General features: G+C 45.4%; 1 protein-coding gene across 4 annotated transcripts; it reads left to right on the top strand.

The window, feature by feature from the left end:
* The first annotated feature begins 89 nt into the window (after positions 1 to 89).
* pak5 (p21 protein (Cdc42/Rac)-activated kinase 5) lies at positions 90 to 27,305 on the top strand. 4 transcript variants are annotated; one of them, XM_049757840.2, is made up of 13 exons: positions 90 to 672; positions 6,021 to 6,116; positions 9,144 to 9,367; positions 10,427 to 10,465; positions 19,727 to 20,563; positions 22,380 to 22,589; positions 22,832 to 22,973; positions 23,040 to 23,194; positions 23,515 to 23,648; positions 24,596 to 24,722; positions 24,866 to 24,991; positions 25,314 to 25,448; positions 25,749 to 27,305. In XM_049757840.2, the coding sequence occupies exons 3-13, from the start codon at positions 9,164 to 9,166 to the stop codon at positions 25,902 to 25,904; spliced, it is 2,265 nt and encodes a 754-aa protein (XP_049613797.1). In that variant the 5' UTR covers positions 90 to 672; positions 6,021 to 6,116; positions 9,144 to 9,163; the 3' UTR covers positions 25,905 to 27,305. The 4 variants fall into 4 exon arrangements, with proteins under 4 accessions (XP_049613797.1, XP_049613798.1, XP_049613799.1 ...); XM_049757841.2 differs by lacking the exon at positions 6,021 to 6,116; XM_049757842.2 differs by lacking the exon at positions 10,427 to 10,465 and having other exon boundaries at positions 92 to 672.
* Positions 27,306 to 27,408: the final 103 nt, after the last annotated feature.

Genomic DNA, 27,408 nt, shown 5'->3' with positions numbered 1-27,408 from the left:
GTCACTTGTTTGCGATTGGTTGTATCTGTTGTCTCAGCACGTTCCGTTTTAACCGCGCTCTCATAATACACCACTAAGTGGCGCTGTCATCATTTACATGACGTCACACAACCACAGCACTGTACTTAAAGGACGCTTTCTGTCGTTTTCTTACACTCCACTTTGAGCCAACAGTCATGTTAAAGATGGATTCTTACAGTTCCTTTGCGTCGATTTGCATGATTTAGGGATACCAATGCTCAACCTGCAAAAAAAGGTGCATGGTAATTACCAGTGACGTCAGCACTAAATACAGTTAGCGTCGCTAATGTAATTGCAAAGGGGCGTTAGTTAGCATCGCGCTAACATGAGCATGACAAGTGCAGGTGACGAAATGGTGCAAAGAACCAGCGTTTGCACTTAGGGAAGGAGGCTTAGAGTGACTGTGAGGGTGAGCATTTTTCCCTAGGCTGAGACAGGTGCTCCTCGGCTTGTTACTCCGGTACCCTCCGCTCATTCGCTCCTCCAAGCGGCCCGGATGTGGCGCACAGGAGTAGAGCAGCTCCCGAGACCCAACATGGCGCCACTGGCTCACACGTAACGTTACCCACCGCTGCTCTCCCCGCATTCGAATAGAAGAGAACCGGACAAAGCGACGGGACATGTGAGCTCTTCCACCCCGGCGACGAACAGGTGAGTGCCGGTGTGTGTTTGGATTCCATTTTGTGCGACGATGCAACTGTAGTGAATGGTAGCTTGGTGGTGGAGGAAAGGGGGGAAAGCGAACGCTCGCCCGCGGGAAAGACGAAGCTCTCCACGGCTTAATTTGTCCGAACAATCGGGGTTTGACCTAGCTCGGACCGGGGAGTGGAGCCGCCTTCATGCGGGAAGGCAGCTGTCATTTGTGGGGCCAGAGCGTGTGTTGTCATGGCTGTCAGCTCAATCGCCGTGTAGCGGCCGCTGTCCTTGGTAGTGAAGCGGGTGGGCATAACACACACCCCATTCTGGATGAGGAATGCGTGTTTTTGCAGCATTTTGCATGCATTCTGCTTGCTCCTATCGAATGCATTGCATATAATCTGCTTTAGCTTCCTTTGAGCTATTTTCCACTTGTGTCATGGCCACATCCCTCCCAGGTTGCTGGTGCACTAATGCATTTCTGCAAGACTAGTACTGTATGACAAGCAGCCTTCACAGCGTGTTAATGTAGGGCAGGTAAATAAAGGGCAGTACATGGCTGCTTTTCAAGTTCACTGTGGTCGTGGGATTAGAATAAGTGTAGTGGAGAGGAAAATTAAAAAGTGTTGATCTTGCTGGGGTCCCCCCCCCCCCCCCCTCCCCTGCTTGCTAAGCTCATAATCGCCCCCGGCGCCAACAACGTCCAAATGGAGGTAATAATAACTTACCACCTCGTACACAACACCTCAAGTGCCGATGGGACCTGCCAATTGTTTGATTTTGGCCTTTATTTGTGGCATTGGTGTGCGACCTTGTGTTTCCTCAGAGCGGAAAGAGTGGTTTCTGAAAATTGGAGCTAGAGTATTTCCTCAAATAGCAGATGTCGCTCTTATTGACATCAGGTTTTTCATTCCATGTAAAACAAAAGCCTCCCTCAGGTAGACTGCTGTTTGAAAAAAAAAAAATCACTGTTTAATTTTGCTGGTCTTATATGAAGTTGTTTGTCTTGGTTGAAGTCTTTTGAGTGTTCACAACAGTAACTTGACAAAATTCCATAAGTGTGGCATAAACACAAGTCAATAATCAGATTACAACAAAGATGCAAACAAATCAGTGGCTTCAGCTTTTCATGTTTCATGAATCACCATTAGATTATTTTTCCAAAATCATTTCGCCCTCCTATAAAGACCCATTCAGCCACAATGTTTGTTTTTGTGTTTTAATGAGATGAAACAACATTGATTGTGTCAAACAGACATATTGATGGAAGCTCACACACGACGCCAGCCTGCCGCCCCCTCATTGACCATAAATTTGGGTGTGACATATGGCGCCGTTTAATCAACGTAACATGATACGCTCGTTAAACCTGGTAGCGCACACGCCCGCTCCTCCGGTGCTCGCTAATGACCATTAACTACATTCCAAGTCCTTCTATCATGCCTAGTCCTAGTTATTGTGTTTATCTCAATATTACACTTTTCTGAAAAAAATAAGGACAGTTCTAAGTGGGCCCCAAACTTTGACACAGTAGGGTGACTGCCTCTTGGTAGCGGAGTCCATGCGTGTTCTCTTCTCACTGCAGATTTACATACTAATCAAAAGCTCCAGGGAATGCCACAGCCTACATCACTAATGTGGATCATAACCAATGTTCAACCCATCATATTCTGTACATTTTTTTCCCTCCATCTATTTTGGATGTCCTTGGTTACTCACACTAAATTACATAAGACGGAGTCACACGGCGAATAATTTAACCAGGAGGAGGAAGTTATGCGTGCCGCTGTCCCTGCTGCCGTTATATCATCCGTAGCGGCATCTTTATGCTCGAGTGCTTACCTGTGACAGTTGCAAAAAGCCAGCTTTTTTTCTTTCTTTCTTTTTTTTCTTACCTGGCAGCCTTGTACTGTTTTTTATTTTGCAAATTAGGCTTCAACCTTTACAAATGACACTTGGAAAGGCCACAGATAGCCTGGTGAGGCAGATGAGGATAAGGGAGCTCGTAAGAACTGAGGAGGAAGATGAGATGATGGCAGGACAGGCGACAATGTATCCATTCAGGTTTGCATTTGGGGCTTGCTTACTTTTATATTGGTTACAGTGCAATGTTAGCATGCTAGTGCTAATTGCAATGTATGATAATCTGAGTGGAAGCCATTTAAAAATGTTCAGTTTTTCCATCATCGTACCTCAAGAGAATGCTAATGTCAAGGCAATTTTCATCAGTGCACACAGTCAGAAACACACACACACGCGCGCGCACACACACACAGAAATATTGAAGCTCTATAGAATTAGAGACACGTAACCTAAATCCTCTTCACATTTCTCTGCTCAATGAGGCTGTTCTACTTCTTCTGGCAATGTGTGTGTATTTGTTGCTGAGGAGGCCCAGTGAAGCCTGAACATCCAGCTTTGCCTTGGGGGCCTCAGAGCGCCGCATCTGCCTCAGCTGCCTGACTCGCCTGACCCTTCAGGCTGAAGCAGCTAGCTGTTTTAAATTATTTATTTATTTATTAGCTGGTGAATTGTGCAGTGTTAGCAGGCTGCTTTCTCGTATTTCTCGTAGGCAGAATTGACCATTCCTAGCCAGTATTGTAGTTTATTTATTTATTTATTTTCTTAAATTGTATATTTTCTGTATGTGGGATTTAGTCAGCCAGTGAATTGCGCAGCCTCGTCCCCATTTGGTTTCATGTGCACGGACTCTAACACGCCTAATTCCAGTTTAATCGCCTTTTAAAGCGATACCTGTTTGGAACGGGCCGGGGCAAGAAAGCCAATTGCTTTGGTGTCTGCTCCTTCAATCACTTTCTGTCGCTTTATTAACACTAACAAAGGCCAGTTTAAATTACCCGTGTATGTATTAAATGCATTGGGCTCAACTGAGCCCGCTGGTCATTAGACTTAGTCATTACCGCCGCAATTAGTCCGACTTTGGATGAATATGTAGAATGCTTTAGGCACACGCCTACTTTGTAAACAATTACAGTGCAGCTCTGGCGAGGTGACAACTAGTTTGTCTGCTTTGTTAATTTCCTAAGAAGATCAAATAGCAATATTGTACTTCCCCAAAAGAAAAGATTCAAGTTGTTACATACTATTAAATATGATTTATTATTGTATACATTAGACCTTAATCTGATTGTACTCTATACATTTATTTGAGAATCTTTCATTTATTAGAAAAATTCACTGGTGTTGCACTCTCCTAAAAATAAGATTGAAGCTGTTTTTTTTAACAGTAAATTAATTTGTTTATATTTCACCTATAATTTAAAAAAAAGGTACTGGTGTGTACTGAACTGTGATTGTTCCTTGTAGCGTTACACCCACGAATAGATATTTTGTGTATTTGTTCTCAGGAAATTCATTTAATGGCTCTTTGGGACTAGTAAATTGATTGCTACATGAGTTCAGCACGATAAAACAGACCCCAGGTCAGCGTCTTTATGTTCCGCTCGACAAAGCGTAATACGAGTGCAATGTAGGCCTTAAAAAAAATCAAATTTCCTTGTTTTGCTCACAGTGGGAATTGGAGTGAGGAGGAAGAGATGCGTGATGAAGATTTACGCACCCTGAAGGAATCTCAGCGCAGATGCAGTTTTGTTCTGTGATTTGAGATCAGTCAGGTGGAATTGCATCAAAGCAAACTTGAATAAGGAGATTCATTATGGCTCTGCGTGATTCATATTATCTTCTCTGCAACCATGTTCTTGTGCTCCCGTCTGCAGCCAAAGAGCTGTCATCTGGCCTAAATATAGCCTGGAAGCTGGACCATCACATAGATAAGCACATGTGTGTGTGTGTATATGTGTCATGACACTTTGAACATCTTAACATATACCGACAAAACCTCAGGCAGTCTCATTTGAGACGCTTACACGCTGTAGTGACTTTGCGCAGCATCCGCCGCCGGGTAGGGCGCAGGGACGACAATGGCACGATGTGACTGTATTTGGAACTGGTTGCTAAGCAACTGAACAGGAAGTAGCCTGGTTCCTCTTCACCAGTTTGGCAAAATCTTGGCCTTGCAATTTTAAACTTAGACGTCTAAATCTCGCCATTTGCACTTTGAAATCCCTCCTATTGAATTCGCCGAGGTGATGCATAATTTAAAAAATTTCAATACGGGTCACCCACTGACTCGACGTTGCGTTGTTGTACTGCACCAACACATGCACAATAAGTGGGTTAGTTGACAGAACACTGTGCTGTGTCAAGTGCAGTGTGAAAAAGCTCTTAGCCTCCTTTTTTTTTCCATGTTTGATCTTCAGTGTGAACACGCAAACTTTCTGTATGCACGCCCGAGAGCAGATTATAGCCTGGAGACCTTGTGATGTCAGTTGCTAATAACGTAGCACAAAACGTTAGCGCAGATGCGGTTGCCGAATAGATGAAAGCGGTTATCCAGTAACGCAGCTGTGCCCTCTTTGATGCTCGAGCATGAAACAGCAGGAAATGAGCGCAGCTAAGGGACGGCAGTACACAAAAAAAAAAAAAAAACATGCACGCCGACGTGCGTGGCATGTTAGTAGCACTCTGTAACTGGCAGCTGCACGCTAATCAAACCCATTACATTGATTGCTAGCGTTGTCTCTCTGTGTTTCTCTCTCTCTCACGCTATCAGCACATAGTACAAAAGAGCTAATTTCTCTCATAACAGTAGCATTAGCTTGACAGTGTAGATAAGCATGAGTTTACAGGACAGAAGCTGTAAAGAGGGTCTGCAAACTTCCACCATAGCCTCTTCTTGCTCCTCAATTAGGATTTGCACAGGCAACCACGTAGGGACACCGTTACCACTACAATGCTAATCCTGATGTATTATCTCGGCGCATCGTTCATGTGAAGTCATGTGGACCGGTATGAGTCTGCCGCCCTGATGAGAACATCTATGCTGGAAACCTCAGGCCGGCAGGTCACACTGGGTCGGTCGCCTCAGAGTAATACTCGCTATTGCAACATTCAGCATCAAGAGAGGCTCATGGATTAAAAATGACTACATAGCTGAAATTGGTTAGCTTAAAGCTTTTTACTGATTGACGAGAATTGCGACTTTTTTTTCCCCGTAGATCATCATGGATGCTACTACGCCTGACCCGGTCGTCTTAAAACCCGAGAAGCAGTAGTAAGATGTTTTAGTGGCTTCCAGAGTACTCTTTTATGACGGGCATGTCCTCAAGTGATGCTCTTTCCTGCCACGTGATGAATAATGTACATCAGTTCACAATGCTTCCTAAAATAACTCTGGAAATAAGTCACGAGAGCAGACGCACACCCCGAACACCACTTTGTCTTCATCCTCAAAATGTCAAGTCCAGTCCAAACTGGACGTCAAACTAGCTTGTCTCTTCCAGGTTCGTCAAGCCGTCAAATCGGAAGCAGCGGAGGGCCACCGGAGCAAAGCGCAGCCGGAGTACGAACAGGCAGTGGCCTTGGAGTGCCCTTTGAAGGTAGACAGCTCTCTGCTCACTTCCCACACCACTTGTGTCATAAATATTTCCTTCCGCAAGCTCTTGTGCTTGGAGGATTAAAAGCGTCTTTTCTCACAAAGAAACATACACTTTAACCTCAAGTGTTACTTTGAAGCGACGCTAAAGCTTATGTAGCATAGAGTCGCTGGCTTATTGGCTAGTAGAATCACGGGGAATGCTAAGCTACCTCATTTGCAATTAAGCATTACTTTCAGTCATCTTGTCAGTCTCATTCAAACGAACAATGTATAATGAGTGATTTTCCGCTGAATATTTGCTACAGTTTGCTCGGAGCAGAACTGAAGCCTCGCAGCTCCAGGCTTCAGGATTACCACAATCGCGTCTGCTCAAGATGGCAGTAATGTAGGTCAACAGGTATAAGCTTCCATTGACTGTCTGGGTAAAGACAAAGAGAGTGAAAAGGGGGTTGGGGGCGGCGGCGGTAAAGGGGGTCGTACATAGTGACGTTCTGATCAATGATTTATATGTTTCAACTTATCTGTGCAGACTAATGTTGGGCCCTGGTTGGTCATGATAACCTCACGGTATTGTGTTGTGTTTGCCAGAAAACAAAAGCACAAAGCCAGACATCAGACATGACTTAGGTTTATGTCCTCTGCCAACCACAAGCTCCCAGCAACCCAACTTGTAGTCACATCGAATGCACACTAGGGGATGGTCACGTGAACTTTTGCTCTTATCAAATTGAGGTCACACCAATGTTCTTCTTTTCTGAGGATTAACGCAGCAAACGGCGAACGGGACATGCGGGGAAAATCCTGTGGGTGCGTCATCTGTCAAAGCTGACATTATTATTTATTTTTCTACTGGCTAACCTTGGCTGCAGCGATGGAGATGGATTGTGTCAGTGCCACATTAGCCCACTCATGAACTGCAGTTTGTTGCCGCTTGACCGTTGAAAAATTACACGAAGACTCCAGTAGCTGTCACAAGATTGACGATTTCAAGAGAATATCCACAATTACTTCTGTTTTTGTTTCAGAATGAAACGTTACCAACATTAAGTTGTGATTGAATTTGACATTCACATGTCACCAATGTTTTAATATGATGCTTCCGGAATGTTCTTGAGACTCGCAAGCTAGCGTGACAGATGTGTTTGATGCATTTTAGCTGCCATAACTCTGCTTGCCTTGCTCTGTATTTAGCGTGCAGCTGTCCCCCTCCCCACCGGCGACAGGGAAAAGACCCCGGGGCGAGACCCTCGAAAGTGGCACGGTGTATTTATAGCTCACACTTGCTTCGAGGGTGTGACTGCTGTGACCCTTTGAGCCATCAAATCTCCTCTTGGACAAATGATGGCACAGTGGCTTTAACGCGGTCTGCTTATTTTTATTTGCTGGTGTTTCATGAGACTTTTCCAATGTAAAATATGCTCCTTGGTTTAACAAAGGGACGCTTGACAGCGCAAGGTCAGAGGCTGCTCGTTTTGGGATGCGGCCCGGTCAGACGGCGTTAGGCAAACAATGAAAGCAGAATGGGACGCGCCGGGCTTTAGCTGTCTGGCCGCGCCTTGGTGCTAGCATCGGCGCTTTTTTTTTTTTTTGCGTCTCGCATTGGGAGTTATCAGAGCATGCAGGCACAAACGCAGTCATAGGCTGGTCGTCGTAGTAACGCTGTGTCTCTTGGGGGTCTGCTAAGTCTGGAACCTGACCTGAATCATCACTAGTACCCCAAAGGGATTCCAAGACTCATTGTGTTTTGTGGTGGATAATGGAGCCATTAGAGGTCCACTTTAACATGTGACCAGGATCTGACTGCATCAGAGCACTTGGGCCATGGCGTATGAGCAGCACGTTAAATGGTTAAAAGACACTGGCCATTTCTTACTAGGTAAGAGCAGCGTCTTAACTCTTTCAGGGTGTGGTAGGTTCTGGTCAAATTGTGGCTGTTTTTGCGTATTCCCAAAAAAATATGGGAGGGAAATGCCTGTGGAGACTGGAGAGGATGACAGATGGTTTGGAGACAAATCAACCTGGGAATCAGGATCTTTGCCCTGGGATGACTCAGCACTTTCGGTCGTGATTGTGTACATTTTAGTGAGGAAAATGTTTGTTTGTGTGTTTGTGGATTTTCCTACGGCGAGGTTAAGAACAATTTATCCCGCTAACCTTAATGCATCTCTCGGAGCCTGTCGAGTAATAATAAAACAACAACTGGCTCCGGTGTGACATTGTTAGCGTGTAGCGGTATAACGTTAAGTGTAAAACCTTACAGTCTGTCTATAAATAACACCTCCAGCGTAGGCGGTGTTGCGCAGTGGGTCTTTCCTCCCCAAGGAGGTTCTTCCTCGAGGCCTCAACACCAATTCCCATCATGTGTGGGCTCAGTGAGATGGGCTTGCCTCCACGCCGTCGTCATATCTCAGCGCTTGAACCTCGATGGAGACAATTTAAGCCCCGTCAAGATTTTGATAACCCCAAAATGGGGGAACAAATATTTTAAGTATTTGAATATTTTTCCGGGAGTAATATAATGCGCAAAAGGAAAAACGACTGACTCTGAAGACAATGGCTCCTAGAAAGCGTAAAACAATGAACTCCTTTCACAACGAACGTCGTGACATTTTGTCCCAGAGACACCACGCACATCATGTGACTCTCATAGCGGACTCTCAGTTCCAATAGAAAATACCAAGTTGCAATCATTTTTTCTAACATTGTGTTCTGCCACAGAGGAAGAAGGTTTTTTTTTTTTTTTTTTTTGCTGTTTAAATTACATAACCAAAGTTCTTTTCTGGCATGTTAAGACACTTGTGCTTCTTTTTGCCTCGTTTCTGTCCTGCAGCATTGTGAGGCTTGACTAGCGCATGATAAAGTATTTAATTTAGTTAGTGTCACTAACTGGTCCAAGCCAAAAATGGAATACCAATCACTATTTAAAACCGTATTTAATGCCATGAATCATAGCACAGCAAGACTATCCAGAACGTGACAACACCTGCAAGTGATAACATATTCCGTCCTTGTTGTTTTTTTTCTGCAGGTTTGTCAGGGTTGTCCAGCATGTTCGGTAAGAAGAAGAAACGGCTGGAGATCTCGGCCCCGTCCAACTTTGAGCACAGGGTCCACACGGGCTTCGATCCGCGGGAGCAGAAGTTTACGGGGCTGCCGCAGCAATGGCAGAGCCTCCTGGCCGACACCGCCAACCGACCTAAGCCCATGGTGGACCCCTCCTACATCACTCCCATCCAGCTTGCACCTATGAAGGTAGGCCGTAGAGGCCGCATGGTATCCAACCATACCTTAACATTTCGGACCTTACTCCTCCTGTTTGACCTCTTCAGATTAAGCCCTGTGATTCTGTTTTTTTTCTTTAAGGATGTATTTTCTACTTGAGCATGTCTGCTTCACACCCCTCCAATCCTACACTTGTTCCTTTGTTTTCTCCAACACCATCTGGCCATCTCACACAATTACATCACTCTTAATATGCCCGCTTAATAATCACATCCGAGTGTGCTGCTTTAAACCTGCATTAAGCTTTTTATTGGTCACTTTAAAGACTAGGATGTCGATACCGCCTATTGGATTAGTGTTGACATTTTAAAATGTACGTAACAAATCATATATGACGTGCCTCTTGAGCCGTGTTACCTACATTTTTGGGGAGTAGGTGACACTCAAACATGACTCAGGCAAATGTTGAGTAAACTGACACAAGATGGCTACAAAATATGCTGAATGCAGATTTAAACTTGGTCATTTGTTAAAACACAACACTTTGACATGAATGTAAGTCTTCATTTTCTTTGTGTCTTCTCGTCTCTGACCCTTCTGAGTGTCTCCTCTGTTGTGTTGTTGTTCATTGGCTTTCACACGATACTCATAAAGACGTGTCTGGAAATTTCAACTGGCCCGAGTGCTCAACTCGTAGTATTTGTGTCATCCCCAACCTCCGCCTGTACTGTCAGCCATTGGTTCGATAATCGTTCAGATTTCCAGAAGGCCCCGACCCCCTCGCTGCCCTCCAGGCTGGAAATTAACCATCAATTTGTTTCTGAATTCATAGCACGGATAACAAACACGGAAGCCAGCTAAAACAAAACAAAAAAACAATTCACCTCGATTCCGAATCGGGGCCAGGGTGTGAATCATTTTGGCCTTTCCTTGTCTCTGTGAATCACTTACTGTCGTGCCATTTGGAGTTCACACGGTTCGCATCTAAGCTCACAACTCAAATGGCCACAACCAAGAACAGCAATATGCCACAGGAAATATCTCTGAAGAGGGGCGAACAAGAAAGTAATTGTCTTGCTCTCTTCACAGATATCTCCCAAGAAGGTCCGGCCGTCCGAAACGCCCAAAGTATGACTCCCTTTATCCGTCTGCCCCCCCCCTCCACCTTACCTCTTTTTCTCCTTCCTTTGCACTCTCACCCCACGCCGCCTTGTATTGCATCTCCTCGCCGCTGCCTGCTGCCGCCATGCATTTAGTTGACGGCGGGAAGTGGAAGAATGACTCCACACATGACATAACTACCTTGCTCTGACAAGTCTTTACTTAGACCTCATTTTCACTCCTCCCTTTGTTTCATCCGCATGAGTAGAAAGAAGAAGAAAAAAAACGCCGCCCTAGATTACATTAGATGAGTTATAGCGGCATGTTCCCTCAATCTTCCCCCTGATGATGATTATAATGATGCTAATGATGAAAATAATGATGAGTGCAAAGTGCCTCTGAAAGCTCATTTTGTTCTGGTGACACACTGCGAAATGTATTGTCGACCCGATTTCCTACTTAAATCATTTGCTCTATGGGAATGACAGCGGGGCCTTGAAATAAGAGATTCGTTTGTTTTGATTACAAGGTGTGTGTCAAATATATTTGTCCTTCTGCTCTGCACTTAGTATGCAAAAGGATGAATTATGTCTTATACCATCAGGCTCGGTGTGTAGCTGGAGTCTTGAAGCGAAGGAATATTTTTTAGCAGTCAAGTAGCTCCTAAAAGTAAAAAGTGGAGCTATGCGGGAGGTGCCTCCCCCTCCTCACTTCTTATCGCTCTGGACCTTGACAGCCATTCTTAGCTATGTGCTAATGCTAGGGCTGAAGCGCTAGGCCTGGTCAAGTCGAGAAGTCGTCCCAGCCATGGCGGCTGATTGCTTGTGGCCTAGTTGTCAGGCTGCTCATCTCCACTGGAGCATTAGTATTGCTTCCAGCTTCCCCGCCGCCGCCATCATCACCACACAGACTAATCCACAAGTGTGGGTTAACACATCTGCTCAGCGGCATGTCTTAAACATGGCTGTCTCAACAGTGTGTGTGTGTACGTGTGTGTGTCAAAGCCTGTTGTGGGGTAATGAAAGTCGTCTCATGTTGCACTGTGACTTTCACCCTCTCCAAGGGGCTCATTTACGGTGATGGGGTGTGTCTACACCAGCTTGTGAGTTCTGTTGGCATGTGAGTGCATGTTGTTTTGTACTTGCACTTTGCTCAGGTTACCTAAGAAGAACTGTCAGACGGACAAAACCGAACTATCATCGCTGTCTAAGATCCTTTATACACTCAAGATTTATTTTTTATTCTGTCGCCATGGAGCCATCCCCACCACCACGCACACACACTCTCACACTTGTCTCCGTGAGCTGCATGCGCTGTGGGTAGTGTGGGCGGAGAAATCTCAGTGGGTATTTTCAGGAAGCTCAACATTCAGCCTTACATCATCCAGGAAGAGGTGGATTAACAAACAAATCGTGGATGCGAATTGTTTTGTAAGACCAGCACAATTTTGCCCCCGCTCCCAAAAAGCAAAATCAGCTCATTGGGAGGTGTAATTCTTTAGATGTTCAACAGGGGGCAGTAGGCCCGCAAAGGCAAAATGGCGGCGCCCTAAACTCCAAATGTCAGTCAGCCGCCCTGCACCCACCGACTCTTTTAGAGGAAATCTGATCGTGACGCTGCTCAGAAGCTAGAGGGCCACCAGCTGGGGGTCAACGGTGGCAGTCATGGCAGGGGGCCGAGGAGTCACGACGGTCGGAGAGACGAGGGGCTTTGAAGGGCCCGGAGGGAGGCCGCAATCAGGCCAGGTGGAGGGGACACTACAACAGGTGGGATTTCCGTCAGAGTCAAACGCCATCTTACTCTTAAAAGTGGGATCTTTGTTGGAAGTGTTGATGTTGCTTGAGGTCACATACTTGACTGTGACTTTCTATTTTGGGAACTTCTCAAGTCCACTTTCATCATCATCCTCATCACTGTCTGTGCCATTCACTCAGTGAGAGCTACTGGTGCTGATCAATACGCCTTTAAATTCAAGTCCAATTTCAACAGGGTTCAGTTTGAACTGTTGCGCGATTAAATTGCTGTTTGCAGAATTTGAAGCAGAATAGCTGCTGATAGAGAGAGAAAATGAGAGAAGAGCATCTGTCTTTTCTTTTGGCTGGGAGGTAGAGTGGATGTCATTGATCCTTTCCTTCCTCACTGCTGGCATTCTGGGGATTTTTGGCTCCCATCAACCTTCTGCAAGCTTGGCCAGAGCGCTTTTAAAATTCCAGCAATTGCCCTTCACAGCCTTATTGAATGGGCATTTTTTCAAAGGACTTTGAGGCAGTTAATATAAAGTAGGGAACAATTTCTACATCAAAATTGTACAGGTGTAATAGCTTCACAGTATACCATTTTGTAAATGAAAGCAATTAGCAAGGACAAGCAACATCATCATAGTCATTCAACGCTCAAATACCTGTCTTGATGCTTTAACGGTCCTCTGGCGCCCTCGTTCGGCTAAACTGTGAACTACAATTTAGGAGATTATTTTTTTTTTTTAACATTTCAGTCCGAATACAGTATACAGAAGTTTTTAATTGTGTGTTAATAAGTCTTAGTAGCTCAAATAAACTAGAATAATGAATGAAAAGTAAATTATTTAATACAAACTTTAATGTATGATGTAATATATAAATGTAATAGAGGATATGCACTGACGTCACAGATCGGGGCGGCCATTTTTGTTTGGGTGGCAAAAAGCCTCGTCCGCTGCCACTGGACTCGTGAGGATAGCGGCCTGGGTGGGTGTCGTGAGTGATTATTTCATCCAGTTGGACCAAGAAGGCCGCAAGAGATGCATTGAAAAGTTGAAAAAATATAACATTCGTGTTGATCCGCCGTGGAAACCAAGTAAGAACGCCACCAGCTCAAGCGTAGCAGGAGCTGGGACAGCAAGCGCTTGGTCCTCTGATAAGGCGACTTTTACGCCAGCAACATATCCAGACATTTACAACTATTTGATAGTTGTTTTTCGGACAAGCTTGATATAAAAATGGAAACTGGCGGATCCAGTTTGGTGTTTCAGGTGGGGCCGAACTGACCTTTGGGTGTATCCGCCTGTGGCTGTACCCTGTATCCGCCAGTGACAATGGATGATTCTGACTTATAATTGTAGATATGTGAACAATCAAATTATTAGAAACTAGCAATTAGACAAACATACCGTAATGAAGCTGTGTAATTATGCATTCCTTAGGTCATGGCCGAGTAGCAGCAAGAAAAAGGGAATATCCGAGCAATACCTCACAAATGAATGTTGACGTCAATAAAACAAAATTACTTACCTCCCACAAAGTGATCTGAGCAGATGTAAGAATGGATAGTTGGCTTCCAAAGCTTGGAGCTGTTGCGGCCATGTTCCGCCCTACGAAGCGCCACCACCCAGCTATCCTTTCTGGTCTGGTCCGCAGGGAACCGATACAGCTTCTTGGTATTGCCTTTTTGGAAGCGATAGGCACATTCACTGGCACAACAACTCTTCACCATGGTCAAAGTTGCACCGTAACAACTGCCACTGATAAAATGCTAAAGAAATGCCCCAGTACACGTATCTCTAAAGCTCAATCCAGCCTTGGCCCTATTAGCACCACCCAGCGTCCGCCGCTTTTTGCCACCCAAACAAACGGTCAGCCGGTCTGTGACGTCACGTGCATATCCTCTATACTGTAATGTTAAATCTTTAAATACCCAAATCGTGATGAAAAATAATTGTCTGACAATTAAAAAACAACAGAATGTTCTGATTAATAGATGCGAGGTTGCAACAGTTGCCACTAGAAGCTAAAACAAATTTCTCCTTTGTCTCCAATTGCTTGTTGGTGCACTAATATGCTTAAGGTCAAAGAAGGGGGTTGTTTTTATTTCCTTACGCCTCCAACTCAGTGGACCTAGTGGTAGAGTGTCCGCCCTGAGTGGAAGGTTGTGGGTTCAAACCCTGGCTGGGTCATACCAAATACTATAAAAATGGAACTCATTGCCTCCTTGCTTGGCACTCAGCATTAAGGGTTGGAATTGGGGGGTTAGATCACCAAATGGTTCCTGAGCGCGGCACTGCTGCTGCTCACTGCTCCCCTCTCCCCCAGGGATAGCTCAAAATCACATGGGGATGGGTTAAATGCAGAGGACAAATTTCACCACACCCAGATGTGTGTGAGACGATCATTGGGACTTTAACTAAGTTTTTTTTTTAACTTTAACTAATCCATTTTGCTGGAAATTGCCCATGGGCAGAATGCGAGCTTCACTGCATCTTGTTATGGAGACTTGGGGGTCAAAGGGTACTGGGTCAAAGCCGTCTCACAAGCTGTGAGTGAGGGCTGGCATAAAGACCCATTTTAAAACGTAAACATTATCAACCAAAGTGGCGATGCTCAACGCTGCAAAAGTCAAACAATTTGAAGTTCAGTTAAACAGGTTGTTAAAAAAATGGTTATCTGTCGGTAAGCTAAAATTCTAAATATTTATAATGCTTACAAAAATGTTTTGGGGTTTAAACTTTTTTTCTACTCTATTATTCAGAATTAAATAATGAATTCCTTCCAAATGTTATGAATGTAAATTAAAAATAAAAACAGAATTGTCATTACCAGGATTTAAAAAAAAAAGTGTACTTGTAGTACTGAGGCAGACCCGCAAGGGGTAGCAAAGCACAAGTGTTTAAAATCTTGCTGCATTACCACACTAAAAATCACCAATAGAAATAGGGAAAATACATTGGTGTTGCAATGACTGCTATGTCCATCAGAGGGCGCCAGAGGCAAACACACTCAGTTCCATTGAATAGGTTCCAGTCAGTTATGTGCAACTCTGCAGACTAACCCTCCCCAGAAAATGTTTCTAAATCTACCAAAAACCTTTTTTTGACAATAGTTCTGCTCATTCTTAAAAAAAAAAAAAAAATCTAGTTCCAGGGTAAAGTCCCCTGCAGTGGTCCCTTTGGAAATCCTGCAAAAGTGATCCCAGTACATTCATTATGTGCCATCAATTCTTGTACTTTTAATGAATGGCAGGAGTGTGAGAGTGTAGTTGAGGTGATGAGCTTCACGTATGTCTAACAAGGGGCGGAGATACGCATCTGCGTCGCTACACACGTTGTGTTGCGTGCCTGTCGCATTTCCAACAAACACCATAAATCACAGCAACGTTAAGGTTAAGTAATGCTAACCAACCAGGAAGTACTGTACCGCAAGCTAGGAGGGAGTCTGTACGCTCCAATAAGTTGTAGGTTAAAGACATGCAGACCTCCGCCAAGGTTGAACCACACTTATAGAAAATGTGCTTTAGCCTTTTTCAACTGCATTGTCCACTGGCATTTTTCCAGGTCGCTAGTCCGTGTGAAAGGTGCTGACTTGGCAATTTTAGTCCACAAGAAGGTTTACAAAACCCCGGAGATGCCTTGACATACGAGTTTATTATTTTTTTTCAAGTGTCATAATATTTCGAGGTAAAGAGACCATATTAGTGGCCGCGGTCTTGTCGCCTGTGGATGCCGCTGTCCGCCGAGCAGCGGAGCGCAGCCTCCCTCCAGGAGTCAGCAGAAGGGCACGCTCATTAATTATGCCCGCCTTCATTAGTAGCAAGGTTAATCCCCCCTTATCTCCCAGCCAGCCTCATTTGTCATGCAGCCACCTCCTCCTTCAATACCGACCGCCTCCTCCCCTTACTCATTTCTTTGCTCTCTCGGAGAAAGTCGACTTTCCGTCTTTTCTTGTTGTCATTTGTCACATTAGATTTCCTTCTGTGTATTTTTCATTTCATCCACTCCCACTCCCACTCCCTTCTTTCTCTTTCCTTTCCTAATCTCCTGGCCTGTACTATCTTTTCTTTTTCCTTGTCCTGTCATTTTTCTTTTCTTTTGTTTCTTTTTTCCTCCTTTTATCTCCTTGCTTTCAATTCCTTCATCCTGGTTTATTTTCCTTAAGTTTCCCTCTAGTCTCATTTCTTTTTTCATTCTTCCACTCTCGTTTCCTTTCCTGCCATCTTCCCTGTCATTTCTGTCCTGTCCTGTCCTGTCCTTTCCCTTCTCTTCTCCTGCCCCCCCTTCTTCCCCATTTCTTCCCATCCTCCTCCTTTCTCCTCTGCTGTACTTACCTTGAACAGGGCATGGTGAGTAGATCTATTACAGCTTATCACTAGAGGACAGGCCAACGCGGCACGCTGGTGAAATATGGCCGCTGTCAGAGCCGACGCCGAGCACGACCCGACCCACGCCGCCGTAAGGACGTAAAGATGCGGCGGGGAGGGGGCGTGAGGGGTACAAGGGGTGGTTTCTGCAGAGGCCACTCACTATAAGCCCTCTAATTCAAATTAATGGAAAGATTTCCAGGCGCGATCCCGAGCGCTTGACAGTGATTTGGCACACTATTAACCTTGTCTCTCTCTCTCCTCGCCGATGTCGGCAGCCATGTTTCTGCAGCCGCCATTCGTGCCTCAGCACGCTACTATTGATTAGCAGCTTTATTAGCTGGTCAATGCTGAGCACTAATTGAGTTAGCCTGCATGTAAAGCCACTTTCACACAGTGAGTGCCACATCAGACCCCTAACGGCAAATTAATTTATTATTAACTTTGCCAAGCACCAAAAGTCAGGGGTGCTGAGTGACTGCGCTGTACTTTTCAAGATGCAGGAAATGCAATGTGGTCCGACATAATTGCCAAACTCGGTCACGCTGAGATCTGCAAAATTGCTGCATCAGAGACGTAATAGTCGATCCGGCAAATCATTCAGATCCCAGCACAGCGAGACATTGCCGCCATAAGTGCACTTTCCCAAATAAGTGCGGGACAAATGACACTTTCTGTCCTTGATTGGTTGTTTTTCCTCGGTGGCGGTAGTTTCTTGTGTGTCAAATTAGCGGTGCAAGATATAAGAGGGCTGACCGACAATGTAAGTAACGGTAGTTAAATGCGGGAGTTGAGTTTTGCGCTCGTTGGCCGTACTGCGGCATTTGTCCAACTCGTGATTGATTAGCGCCCCTGAGAACATCCAATCGTGCAACCGCTCAGCTTGACGTAATCGCTACATTTAGCAAATGTTTCACCTCGTGTTCCAGTTCACGGCACCCAGGCAGCTCATAGAAGGTGGGTGGGGGGGAGTCTTACTATGCGAGAGAGAAGCTACTGCCACAGTTTATTGCCTGAATCATACGTATGAGCTGAAAAAAGCAATCAAAGCCTAAAGGTAGTGGTAAAAATTGTGTATAAATGTGAGCAGATGAGCCCCCTCAAGTTATTACAATATGTCGCAAACATTACCGATGCTGTTTGTGTCTATTTTGTCTTTTACTATCTGCAGGAAGGAAGAAAACAATGAGTCAATTTAAAATATGTATGATTCCCCACGCTTACAACCAGAATAAACTACATTTCGGCAAACGTAAACCAAAAAATGTCCTGTCCTATTCCCATTTTCTCCTAAAGGAAATTCCGCATCATATTGTTCTGTTGTCATCTGCTCCTTTTCATTTTCTTTGTGGCAAAATGTGTAGCAGCACTTTTTTTTTTTTTTGCTATCCGATGATGTACTCAAACCCCCCCCCCCCATCCCCCCCACACCCCAAGAGATTACGTCCGTGGTCGTATACTTTACATTTACAGCATGCTACGCGCAATCTTCTTTTGTAATCATATGTTGAATCCCGCAGAGTGATGAACCCGCATCCCATTGAGGATAGAGATTCCGATGCACGTGTTGACACGCTGATGGATGAATGGCGCAAGTATGGTGTGTGTGTGTTTGTGTGTGTGTGCGTGTGTGTGCAGGTGTTTAAAGACGCGCAGATGTATTCTTGTGTCAGCACATCGCCGCTTTGCCGCCTTCCTGTCTCAGCACATGTGACAAAAAGAGCGTGACGGAGATGCGTGACAGTCCGTCAAACCCAAGAACTTGCTGAAAACTGGGAGTAATCATGCCATGCAAAAATTGTGTTGAAGTTGAAATTGCTCAAATTGAGCTGGAAATTTAACAAAAGGAATATATTTTTTTTAATTTAGCATTGCATATTTTGTGTATATGGGTCAAATTTGTGTTTAAGGGATCCTTCAAAATGGCTGCCGCCAACTAAAAGGATAGACTTCCCATTTGGTTTACATTGTAGCTAATTTTTAGCGGTCATATCTGCAACTACTACAAAATGTGAATTTTTACCAAGATGAACACAGCTTTAAAATTTCTAGTGTAAAAGAACCTCGTGTGTGCGTTTTTTTCTTCCTCAGGGGGGAATCAAAACAGACGTACTTGCTGACAGCTAATTTAGCGGCTTTCATGCGCTTCAGTGCGATTGCCGCCATTTTAAAATACGCTGCTGTATTAAAGAGCCGGCCCAGCTTGTAATATATGCACGACACTGAGCTTGCACACGTGTTAGCGCTGACACGTCGCCCAAATGGACGTGCAAATAAATGAAGAGGATAGGCGGCAAATGTTGAGAAGTCACACAAAATACGGCGTCTCCCAAGAAATATGTCATCATTTTAGATGTGACACAAATTGATAACATTGATTCATCGCTTACTCTGCAAAGTTTTCCCTTGCTTGACAATTACGTAAAACAACAATTCTAAATCAACCCAAATGTATCGGTACAAACAAACACCTGCTGTGTCTAGCTTCGCTTCATACATTTTTTCTTTTTCTTCCCCTCCACACTGAAGTGCGTCTTTTGCGTCGTGATTCACGAGTAACGCAGCACCAGTGAGTCACCGCGACAACGGCGTGTAAAGGGCTTAGCGAGAGGTAGGAGGGGATGAGAAGCACCCCTGATGTTTAAGCCGCCACTACGCCCCGGCACACGTGTGCGTGCGTGCGCACCTAATCGCTTCGTGCGTGTGTGAGTGCGTGCACGACGTCACGACTACTACAACGCATCCCGGCAGTACGCCCACTGAAAATGAAGCTAATCTGTTGAGAGGGAAATGGGGCAGGGAACGCAACAGCTCCCATCCACTGCCGGCTTCCTGTTAGCATCTGAAGCTGAGCCTTTTTTTTGTGTGTGTGTCATGAAAAAGTTAAAATTTGGTAAAAATCCAATCTTGAGGACAAAATGACAAAAAAAAAACCTTCCATTTTGCAGCATGTAACGTAAATCCATCTTGAGGATTGCTTGTTCATTCATTGCAAGTGATGAAGACTTCATACTTGTCTCTAAGGAATTGAAATTGTGCGCCCTGGTGAATTTCAATTCATTCAGTTCTTAGACTGGAATGGCCGAACTGAAACGGAATGCACCCCCATCGTTATCGGCCTGCCGCCATTTCCCCCTTTGTTTTTTGTGGTTACCAAAGTTTTTCTTTTTCTTCTCGTAGACCATCGTGAGGGGAAACCGGCCCCCCAAAGATGCGTCCATCAACGGCCTGCTGGAGGAGTTTGACAACATCTCGGTGACGCGCTCCAATTCACTGCGCAAGGAGAGCCCGCCGGGCGCTCACCAAGCGGGCGCCGGCTCCAGGCCTCTGCCGGGCGCTCGTCCCGGCGGCCCCGAGGAAAACGGCTTTGGCCACTACTACTCGCGCTACTCTTGTGACTTGGACGCCTCCGGCAGCCGGGATTACGCTCTGGACAAGCCGGGCTTCTCGGCTGACGGCGAATGGGCCCTGGGACGGCATTACCGCTTCACCAAACACAACGGCCACTCGCACCACATCCGCAGCCCCTTCTACCCGGATGCCATGCCCCAAAAGTCAGACTACGGGAAGCTCCCGCCGGACTACCACACCTACCTGGAGAGCAAGGGGCGCTCCACGGACGAGGTAGCCTCCACGGTGGGGAGCGGCGTGGGCTCCAGTGGCTATTACCGGGCCTCTGTGGGCGGCTCTTCCAGCCAGGACTACCGGGACACGTCGGTGGGAACACCGTCCCGCGCCTCCCTTCACAGCGAGCAGATCAACTACCCGGACAGCGAGTGGAGTTACGGTGCCGTGCGAGAAGACTACGACAAGAGGCCCAAGAGCTCGTATGTGATGCAGACCAGTCCCACGCCGGCCATCAGGCAGAGGTCCCGCTCGGGCTCCGGGCTCCAGGAACCCAATGTCCCCTATGCGGCCGGCGGACCCTTCAAGAACCCCGCTCAGGCCCACTCCTACAGCTCCTACACGTACCCGCGCTTGTCCGAGAGCCTCGGTGCCTCTCAGACCATCAACAAGGTAAACACTCTTTATTCATGTACTGTTTGTACTGCGAAACATTTTGTCTCCCAGGATACTGCAGCGCTTAAACTCCAGTGGTAGGCGTACCTATTGAAGTGTCCGGTGAGCTCCCGACTTGGTTTCTCAGTACACGCAACTCTTTATTTAAAGGATAATTTGTCCAGGCTATCTGCCGAAATTAATGGACATCTTTTCGATCCGTCTCCACAGTCGAATCAATTAGCGCTTAAAGCATTGAGCGCACGGCCGTGACATACTGAGCCCGAGGAGAGCGGACAGAAAGCCAAGTCAAAGGGGAACAAAGGAAGAGGGCAAGTGAGGTATACGCCAAAAAGAATAAAGCGACGTGCCAGAGCAAGACTACATTTAAGTAATAATATGCTGCATTTTAATGGGGTTGTTATGTAAGAGCACAATGTGGAACGGGCTTTGACATGGAAGGACAAGCATCTCTTGGAAAAATATGAAAGGATTTCATGCTCATTTTCTCATTCCTGTTCTTCTCTTTCTTGTTACAAACTGAGCCCAACCGCAGTGTAGCGCTCGCACCGTCAATTTTAGAGAGCTTGCGGCACGGGCCGGGCCGGGCCGGAGGTAGCGATGCAGTCAACCTGCAACGGGAGGCGGGGGTTGGCTCCTTATGCTCGCTCTCCGTGCTCCATTAAGGCCGCCGCGCAGCGTGATGACATCTGCGGCACCTCCTCTTTGTCGTCCTCCTCCTCCTCGTCTTCCTCCACACAGCGGCGGGCGAGTCCGGCAGGTTTGCTGATGTGGATCCCAGGGCGCCTTGATGAAAAAGCATTTAACCTGCACGCTTCACTAAATAGCTCGTAGGGAGGGAGGAAAAAAAAAAAAAAAAAAAAAAGCAACGTCGAATGCAAGCCATGCAGGATTGGACTGCGGTAGGAGGAGGAGGTCGTTTTTCGCATTTTTTTGTTAAAGTGGGGCGGGGGGGGGGCATTATTTCAGTTTTAATAATGTATATGGGCTAGGCCATTTGTAGATGGTGTTTAAATGAACCAATTTTTGGGAGAAACCCCCAAAATAATTTCAGCAGATATTTTCTGCTTGGCCATGTGGCCGTCCCGTATGTGGCCCGCCAGCTGTACTTTGCTCATCCCTGCGCCAAACGCGCAGCTCACAAACCGGGTCCATTCTTCTCCGAACAAACGGCCCTTTGCCTTTTTTCTTCCGTGTAACCAACGCATCCCCACACCAGCTTTATTTATCCTCTCTCTCGCGCACAATAATAAACACACACTCCTTCTCTCTTTTCTCCCCCTTTTCTCTGCAGCAGCTCTCAGTGACAAATTGATGTTGCGGCACTCCCCCCCCCCCCCCACCTCTCTCTTTTGCAGCCTTAGCATAAAAGCGGGCTCGACCGTGTTCCGCCGCCGAATTCAATTTCACACTTGAGTTAGGTTGTTGATTACCCTGCCAAACTCAGATTAATGCGCGTTTAACCAACATGGATCAGGAGAGCCCTTTTGGCTGACAGCCAGCCGGGCAACGATACAGTGGGAAGGGTGGATGGGGGGGGCTTGGACCACCCCCTCCTCTTGCTGCAGAGTGATTGATTATAAGAGTTCACAGCATGTAATTATACACCATCCCAACACGTCAGGAAGGATCCCCCTCCTCTTCCTGTCCTCTCCGTGTGTGAATGACTAGTTTAGTTCCTTTTTGGCACTTGTGTTGTTTTCCAGGAAGGCTCAAAAGCACACAAAAAAAACCTCAGCTTTACAATGCACATTGAGTGCAGTCGTGCTTGGGTGTCTTTTGCAACCAAATACTGACATTGCCGCTTGTCCAGGGCGACTATGAGCGTACGTCACGGGACGCCAGCCCCCACGCCACGGTCGGCGACACCTACCCCCGTGGACCCCTCAAGCTACCTCAGAACCACGCCAAGCCCCCCGGCTACCCGCCCGTGCACCTGCCCTACCCGCCCGTTTTTCACCACTACAAGCCGTCGCCCTATCACCACCCGCCCTCCCAGCCCAGCCCACCGTACACGCCGCAGGTAGGCAGGCCACAACACAAAGTAGCATTTTACGGTTGCTGTATTGTATTTCCATCAGATTATTATTTTTTATTTTAAATTTCAATACTTATTTTATATTATTTTTTAATTTCTTTTTATTAATATTTCGGTTTATTTGTATTTTTATTGGACTGATTTTATGGTTGCTATTAAAATTAATTGTTTGGTTTAGTTTATTCATGATAGCTTTTGAAAATAAATGTTTTTTCTTTTTAACGTAGGGCGCATACTCGCAGCCGTCGTCGCCCTACATCCCCCCAGGGGCGTACCCTCCCCCTTCGTGGGGGTCCAGCTCCGACACTCAGCCCTCCAGGGTGTCTCACGAGCAGTTCCGAGCCGCGCTGCAACTCGTCGTCAATCCAGGTAACAAACTGTACTGTACCTGTCTACAAATGTTCTTTTGTAATGTCGCATTTATTCTGTCATCAGGCGATCCCCGCGAGTACCTGGACAGCTTCATCAAGATCGGCGAGGGCTCCACGGGCATCGTGTGCATCGCCAGCGAGAAGCACAGTGGAAAGCAGGTGGCCGTCAAGAAGATGGACCTGAGGAAGCAGCAGAGGAGGGAGCTGCTCTTCAACGAGGTGCAGATACACTACAATCATCTATTTTACAAATATAAGGCATCAGATAGACAAGCTGTTGTCGTATTTGCACACACGTTCAAGCTTTACTCTATCAAGCAGTGACACACCGCGTGTCCGCATGTGTGTGTGTTTAGGTTTTCCCTGCGTGCGTACGTCGGAGGGTGTGAGCTAATTAGTTTCATTGTAATCCTCTTAATCCGCGCAGTGTAATCCTGTTATGTTTAAACTCCAGAATATGTTCACATAGAGATAGTCATTTCAAAGAAGAGCTAATATGAATTGACATGTTTATTTATAAATACTGGATGTGTGTGTAGGTGGTGATCATGAGGGACTATCACCACGAGAACGTAGTTGACATGTACAATAGCTACTTGGTGGGAGACGAGCTGTGGGTGGTCATGGAGTTCCTGGAGGGAGGGGCGCTCACCGACATCGTCACACACACCAGGTAAGAGCGAAACACACTCGCACACAAACCGAAGACAACAAATGCGCTTTTGAACATGACACAGATGGTCTGTAATGGAATCTTTCACGACATCTTTTACTCCCCAACTTTCCTCTAATTGTCTCTCTGTGTTAATGACTTTTCCACGTTGATTGTTTTGGCGCTTTAATTCCACCCATTTGTGTGGATTGTTGGTGCATCAAATGTCGCGTCTTGCTTGAATGGCTTTCAAGATGGTCGTGCAAACCCACCTCAAACCAGAGTTAGCTTCCATAAGCAGTCTTGCCAGGGTTAGCATAGATAAGCAACAAAATCAAAATTATTTTCACACAAAAAACATGATTTATCTTAGTTTAGCTCATTTTGCATCAAGACAGTTGTCTTTTGTAAACACAAATACTTGCGTCGGCTGAGATGAGCATAAAGACGGCTGTTTTCGCTTGGCGTCAAGGTTTAGATAATTTGCTTTGTTGCGAGTGCAAGCGTCGCTGCACTCTTTGTCTAAGCAGCGCTATGATTGTCCTTCTCTTGACAAGCTTACAAGATCATTAACATTTTTTTTTATTATTGTTATATTGCAAAACAATTTTCTGTTTCAATGATCCTCATCTGTGCACGTGTGTGTGCATGTACACACAACCATTGACTGTTCATTATCAGAAGTGCTCATTTGTCAGTGCAAACGTGTGACACTTCATCGACTTCAGATTGTTTGTGCGTTCAACACGGTAAAAGTTTGTTAAGGGTTGTGCCGCACTAAAATAGACACATAGTGCCAGCTGGCCATGTGTGCGCGTGATCATTGAAGCTGTAAATGTGTCGTGTGCGTGCGCCGCGTTGCGCCTGAACCGCCATCTGGGACTTCCTGCTCACGGCTGCAAACACAACCTCTGTCTTTGACTTATAATTAGCGGCCATTTTGAATTGTATTACGCAATTTAATACAGGATGAACGAGGAGCAGATCGCCACCGTGTGCTTGTCGGTGTTGCGGGCCCTGTGCTACCTTCACACGCAAGGCGTCATCCACCGGGACATCAAAAGCGATTCCATCCTGCTCACCAGTGACGGACGGGTAAATACGCACATATTTTAGCATTTTGGCAAAAGTTGCAAAAGTTGAGGAAAAGTATTTTAGTTAAATTTGAATGGCTAATATGTCAGATTAGCACCTCCCTTGCCGTAAAGGAATCAAACAGACTTCTTCTTGATGTGCAGATCAAGCTGTCCGACTTTGGCTTCTGTGCCCAAGTATCCAAAGAAGTGCCCAAGAGGAAATCGCTGGTGGGGACGCCGTATTGGATGGCGCCGGAAGTCATCTCCAGACTGCCTTATGGGACAGAGGTGAGTGGCACGCATGCAGTCCACATTATACCCTAAGGGTTCTTACACAGATGCTCCTTTCAGCCATTTATTGATTGGACACTGACATAGAAGCTGCTGTCAACCACAGCTCACGTGTGTGTGTGTGTGTGTGTGTGTGTGTGTGTGTGTGTGTGTGTGTGTGTGTGTGTGTGTGTGTGTGTGTGTGTGTGTGTGCGTGCGTGCGTGCGTGCGTGCGTGCGTGCGTGCGTGCGTGCGTGCGTGCGTGCGTGCGTGCGTGCGTGCGTGCGTGCGTGCGTGCGTGCGTGCGTGCGTGCGTGCGTGCGTGCGTGCGTGTGTGTAGGTGGACGTGTGGTCGCTGGGCATCATGGTGATTGAAATGGTGGACGGTGAGCCCCCGTACTTCAATGAGCCCCCCCTGCAAGCCATGAGGAGGATACGGGACAACCTGCCACCGCGGCTAAAAGAGTTACACAAGGTAAATGTGAACTAGCCTAGCCAAATGTGAATTTGCCATGACCATTCCATGTTCCATTATAGAAATATAAAAAAAAAATACAAACTTAATAATAAAATAATAACCAAAAATCTAAATATAGAAGTAGATAATAAAATATATTAAAAAAAAATATTTGAATAATAAAAAAGAAAAAAAATGTAAACCAAATATACAGATATAAAAAATTGTGAATTATAAAAAAACATGTCAAAATGCTCAGTAAATTATAAGACTTGTCCAATAAGCTTGACTAACCTCTCTGTCGTGGTTTGGTGGCAGGTGTCGTCGGTGCTGCGCTCCTTCCTGGACCTGATGCTGGTGCGCGAGCCTTCCCAGCGAGCCACCGCGCAGGAGCTCCTTCAGCATCCCTTCCTCAAACTATCGGGACCACCGTCCTGTATAGTGCCCCTCATGAGACACTATCGCCACCGCTGAACAGACACACACGCACACACACTTCTGTGGTTACTGCCCGCCCACATCTTGTCAACACTCTTGTGACCATAACGTAGATTAGCTAACCGACACACACGGAACCCACTACTACAAAGAAACTCTGAAGTGGACTCTGGGTGTTTTAGTTAGTCACCTTAGAGGACCTGAGTGGACCCCCGAGAGCGTGGGCAGTGCTGCAGAGAAGCCGTGCGCGGGTGGAGCGGCCACCCACGCTCCCGCTGCACATGTATTTTAAGAGCAACTTGTAAGATTGAGTGTACAGTTTTGATAACTTTGAGTATTGATGGTGTGGTCGCCATTGTGATATGAGCAGTATTCAATAGACTTTCCTACTCTTTATAATACACTTTTTCATTACGAAATACACACACACAAATACAAAACACAGAAACACACACAATATTTCAAATATCCCACTTGAACCCAACTGCTACTAAAAAAAAAAGGTACTACATATATTTATTATTACTATTATCTATCTTTGTAGACAGAACCATTAAACGTTGGGCAAAAAAGGGTAATGTTAGACGTTTTCTAAGAGCTTTTTAAAGTATTTATTTATTTATTGCACTTAATTTTTGTCTAGTGTGGCCTTCTGTTCTCGTTCAATTTATTTTTTAAATTATTTCATGAAAAAGAAAAGCGACGGTCAACAGGGATCTACTCAAATACACTCAAATGCAATGAAACAACGACTTCACTTGGTGTTTTTGTGTCAATACAATAAAATATACATTACAAATTGTATACGGTCAATTTCAAATAGGGTTAGAAAACACTTTATACTGGTCCATAATTTGTAAAAAAAATAACAGTGGAGGTTAACCAGTATATAACAAATATTCACCCAATAGTGACAATATTTAATGTATATTTTTACGTCAGTAAAACATACTTTCCAAGTAAACAGGACATATAAATAAACATTTCAACTATTCATCTTGTAACAAATAAATTTAATATATGAGGTATATGATAAATACCTAAAATAAAAACCTTGTAATTGAAATGATACATTGGCTTTAAGTCAAGTTAGCATTTTATGATTTGAGTGTATCTTTAGCAATTGCAGGGAGCCAATGAAGCCAGTGGGTGTCCGCTACTGTAATAATTCGCACTCATTGTAGCACACACTGAGGGAATCAATTAGAAACACAAAGTAAAGATAAATAAATAAATAAATAAATAAGTAAATAAATGGTTCATCGTCCTTGTCATGAAATCACCCGGAATACACCAGTGTAAAAGCGGCTGACATCCATTTTGACCCATCAGTCACTGTGATGTAAATACGAATGCGTGTGCGTGCGTGTTTGTTGTACAGTGTCACAGCATGTCTGTGAAGATGCTTTCAATTAAAACAAACTTCCATAAGACCAATGTCTTGTTGCATGTCTCACCTCTTTCTTTTTACCAAGGCCTCTCTTCTCCGTCATCTTCACTTCGTTTTGTCCTCTCATCTCTCAAAAGTTTAAAGCAGCCC

The sequence above is a fragment of the Syngnathus scovelli genome, chromosome 20 (genome assembly GCF_024217435.2).
Source record: "Syngnathus scovelli strain Florida chromosome 20, RoL_Ssco_1.2, whole genome shotgun sequence".
Lineage (NCBI taxonomy): Eukaryota > Metazoa > Chordata > Actinopteri > Syngnathiformes > Syngnathidae > Syngnathus > Syngnathus scovelli.
This window is presented reverse-complemented; position numbering and strand designations above follow the sequence as displayed.

Excerpts from the sequence above, each read along its gene's own strand:
- pak5 (XM_049757841.2), top strand. The coding sequence starts at position 9,164 with ATGTTCGGTAAGAAGAAGAAACGGCTGGAGATCTCGGCCCCGTCCAAC. Across the intron at positions 10,466-19,726 it reads GGCCGTCCGAAACGCCCAAA|ACCATCGTGAGGGGAAACCG; the intron begins GTATGACTCCCT and ends TTCTTCTCGTAG. Across the intron at positions 23,649-24,595 it reads GACATCGTCACACACACCAG|GATGAACGAGGAGCAGATCG; the intron begins GTAAGAGCGAAA and ends AATTTAATACAG.